Source organism: Lupinus angustifolius, chromosome LG20 (genome assembly GCF_001865875.1).
Source record: "Lupinus angustifolius cultivar Tanjil chromosome LG20, LupAngTanjil_v1.0, whole genome shotgun sequence".
NCBI classification, from domain to species: Eukaryota; Viridiplantae; Streptophyta; class Magnoliopsida; order Fabales; family Fabaceae; genus Lupinus; species Lupinus angustifolius.
In genome coordinates this window covers 20840902-20844740 of record NC_032028.1, presented here as the reverse complement: position 1 = coordinate 20844740, position 3839 = coordinate 20840902, and the positions used below count along the sequence as shown (strand labels likewise).

Here is a 3839-nt window from a genome sequence, read left to right as displayed (position 1 = left end):
ACTTTAACAGTGGTACAATGTCAGTGCTTCTAAAAAAGCATTCACATGATGCAATGTTCGAACTTTGGATGACTCGGTTTGCTTTTCGAGTTCTTCTGCTTCAATCAACACAAGATCGTCCTCGAGGTATTGAGGCTTCATGCACCACGTATATGATAGCGAGGGGAATCGTCAACTTGTGCATCATCTAGGATGTGTAATGGACTAATGGCTTTTGCTCAACGATTTACGACGGTTAAAAGAAAGTTGGGTCTCAACAACTTACGATGGTTAAGAGAAAGTTGGGTTTCAACGATTTACGATAGTTAAAAAAAAGTTGGTGGATGAATAGTCTCTACTATATTTCAAAAAAAGTTCTCACCCTATTGTAGTATAACTCATTAATAATACTAACTAACTGAATACAAGCAATACTAGAATTATTTGCAGAAAATTCTCATTGCATAATGATATATAGCAATACCGAAATTATCTTTACATGCTTCCAAACTCATTTTGTTTTCTTATTCTTTTTAGGATCCGTTTGCGTGTTGAATTTTGGATGGGAAAGAATTGAAGGGGAAGGCTTGAGAGCCATGAAATACACTTGTGAAATGGCTTTGGAGTCTTCCATTTTCCTCCAAAACCCAACTCGCAAACGAACTCTTACTGGGATATGTTTAGATGTACATCATCAAATTCATTTTGGCCACTTTACCTTCCGAGATATCGAAGACACTTGGCTCATCAGACTTCATTCACTGCTATTGCAGGACTTGACTTTTGTTCTTTTCTCCCGAAAGCTACGGCGCGAGGGCGAGCCTAGAATTGGAAGGCACCACCGTGAAGATTTAACCGATTTAATTGATGTCTCCCTCGTGGACACAGTATCCTCACTCGCGGTTCTTTCACTACTCCAAGCAGAGTTAGTACTAGAGAAAGGACTACTGAGTTCAGATTTCGGAAGAACATCTTGTATAGTTGGTTTAGCTTCTTTCATGCCACTATCTTGTTCATCTTCGATACTCTCTCGAAAAAGATCTATCAATTTCTTTCTCTCTTTCTTTACTGGAGATGGTGCATGCATGGAACCTTGGATTCTAATCACAAAAGGGTTTTCATTGTGACCCGGGGTCCCGAAAGTGTTGTGAATTGGAGTGTTACCACGAGATGGGGTAAAATCTGCATAAAATCGACAAAGAAATCTGAAGTTGAGAAGAAGAGTTATGGAAAAAATGGACAAAGAGAAACTATAACAGCAAAAGGTAGAACAACATATCCATAGATTCTAACATGAGTTCTGCATTCTTCATAAACTATCATTACAAAATGGTTGATTATGTATGAGAATGTCACAAACTAAACTATCATACATTGCAAATCATGATCATTTCTTCATTCCAACTAAACTATCATAATGCTGGTACTACTAATAAGAGTACGAAAAACTCGTTACCTCCGTTAACACTATAGAAGTCGTCTTCACAATCTGAGTCTAACAAGATCTTGGAATCGAAAAATGCTTCATCTTTGCTACCTGTACCAGAAACGAAGTCAAAGATCAGTACATGTATGCAAAAAAGTTTGACATATAAATATCAAACTTGGAAATGAATCATTTGAAACGTAACTTGGTAATAGCGAGAAACAGTTAATCCATCCAATTGAACTAAAAACATTTCTCGAGTTTGAAACGTTACAAGTAAGAGGAAGAGAAAGGCACAAGCTCTTGGTACTAGTTCCAGTATGCACTATCAGAAATTCATAATGACCAAGTGACCATTTCAACCACTTAGTATTGTGTCACTCGAACAAATTATTGATGGTGTAACTTTCGGGAGGAAATCATCAAGATGAATATCATTCATGTTACATAATCTCGGATCTCGATCACCATATCGAGAGACACCCGGGCAATCAAGATCTTAAACCAATTAGGCTACGTTCCGGAATCATTCATATGAAGCAAGTAACAATCGAATTTGTTTCCGTTCTATTGTTCTAGGCAGAATAATCAGCAGTAAAATTAAGATATCTGTTAGAACAACAAGACCACATCATATAAAATGAAATTCACATATAGGAACCAGAGAGAACCTGATATGGTTGAACCTAAGCTTTAAAAATTGTCATCGATAGCTATATGATCGTGACTCAGCCAGTAATTAATTTTCGATGCCGTAATTAATTATTGAAAGCTGTTTCCAACCGTTATCTTCTTTTCAATTAAATTGCTAGTGCTCTTACAATCATTTTCAATGTCCACCAAACCTTACAACACTTTATTAGTTAGCAATTTGTTTTAATTCTTGGAAAATTAAATTTCATTCCATATATACCTGATAAAGGTAAAAAATGAACAGATTCTTTATCTGATATGAAAAATCATCATCATCTTCATATGAGCAATAAGAAAATAATCATGGAATTGGTGACACACAACATATTTGCAAAAAAAAGGTTCACATTACATGATAATTTTTCTATAAGGGTATTATAACAAAATCATTAGTGAACTGAAACATCAAAATAAATTAATATATAAATCAATTGGATCTGTTTAGGGAGGAGTGAAGAGTCACAAGACACCACATCTTGAACCAAAACCTTAAGGCATTAGTTTCATGGGTCTTTCCTTCTTATAAACTCTTTCACTCCTTCCCGCATATCCAATGTGAGACTTCACACTTGAATAAACCCAATAGGATCAATCTAGAAGAAAATAAAGATGAGAGTGGAAGGAATCAAAGACATATATGCCTCAGAAAAAGCAGCACCAATAAGAGTGATTAAATAAAAAATTGATTTTTTTTCCAAGCATAAGTGCTAAGTGATAACAGATAAATAATTCTTCTGAGACCCCACAAATCAATAAAATCCCAGAAACATTCATAAATCATGTTCATATATATATTAATAAAATTTGTATCTCTATAAAAAAATACATGAATCAACCTTAGTTTTTTGGTCAGAATCATAAGAAGTTGATTCCTTAACTAAAGTCTCTGATTCATAAACTATAACCAAACCAGCTTTATATTAATAAATACATCAATCAAACAAAGCATAACTGATTCATAGAATCAAACAAAATAAGAAGAAAAAACAACATATATGGATGTAACAATGATGCTGGATACAAAATCTTGAAGCAAAAAGTATATAATACCATTGACTATGGTGTTTGATTGAGGAGTTGACCAATCAAAGCTTCTATTTTTGTTGTTTTCCTTAACAAAGTTCACAGTTTCGGACCCAGATGATGAAAGTTTAACCTTCATGTCTGTAGCAGCAACAGTAGTAGTAGTAGTTTCAGTGTTTCTGTGGATTGTAAAACAAGAACCCATTACTACAAAGAGAATAGCTTTATGATCATCGCTTAGTTCAGTGTTTTTTTGGCTTTATGTGAGAATTATGAAGGAAAAGGTTGTGTATGAGAGAGAGGATTTTGGGTTGAAAGTGAAGTTATGTTATGTCAGCAACATTGTCTTGTGTTGTGAGTTGTGACTGGTGTCTCATGTTTCTTATATAAAATTCGATTGGAATATCAAAATTTTCGTTAAAAAAGAGACAAGTATTATAAATTAACTGTGAGTAAAATATTTTTATTTTTTTTATATATAATAAAATACAAAAAAAATTAAATATATTTCTTGTCGTTAATGGAGAAGATTATTCTTTTTATAGGTAACATATCATCTTAAAAAAAAAAGTTTAACTCTATAAATTTTAGTTACTTTTAAATAAAAAATTATAAATCATTAAATTAACCTGCACCTTATATCATGAAATGAATATAATGTTTGTTTAAATTAGAAAATATATTTTTGACTTTGGACCATATTAATGATATACTATTC

The 3839-nt window shown here is 33.1% G+C and overlaps 1 protein-coding gene across 1 annotated transcript; it reads right to left on the bottom strand.

Moving 5' to 3' along the window:
* On the bottom strand, window positions 401-3469 carry LOC109336436 (uncharacterized protein At3g27210-like). Its single transcript, XM_019573031.1, has 3 exons — window positions 3149-3469; window positions 1436-1516; window positions 401-1161 (listed from the first exon to the last, which is right to left on the bottom strand). Exons 1-3 carry the CDS (start codon window positions 3324-3326, stop codon window positions 734-736), a joined length of 687 nt encoding a protein of 228 aa, XP_019428576.1. The 5' UTR covers window positions 3327-3469; the 3' UTR covers window positions 401-733.

Coding starts and splice junctions, on each gene's coding strand:
- LOC109336436 (XM_019573031.1), bottom strand. CDS start 3,326: ATGGGTTCTTGTTTTACAATCCACAGAAACACTGAAACTACTACTACT. Junction 1,517..3,148: donor ATCAAACACCATAGTCAATG/GTATTATATACT, acceptor TTTCTGGTACAG/GTAGCAAAGATGAAGCATTT. Junction 1,162..1,435: donor CTTCTATAGTGTTAACGGAG/GTAACGAGTTTT, acceptor GATTTTATGCAG/ATTTTACCCCATCTCGTGGT.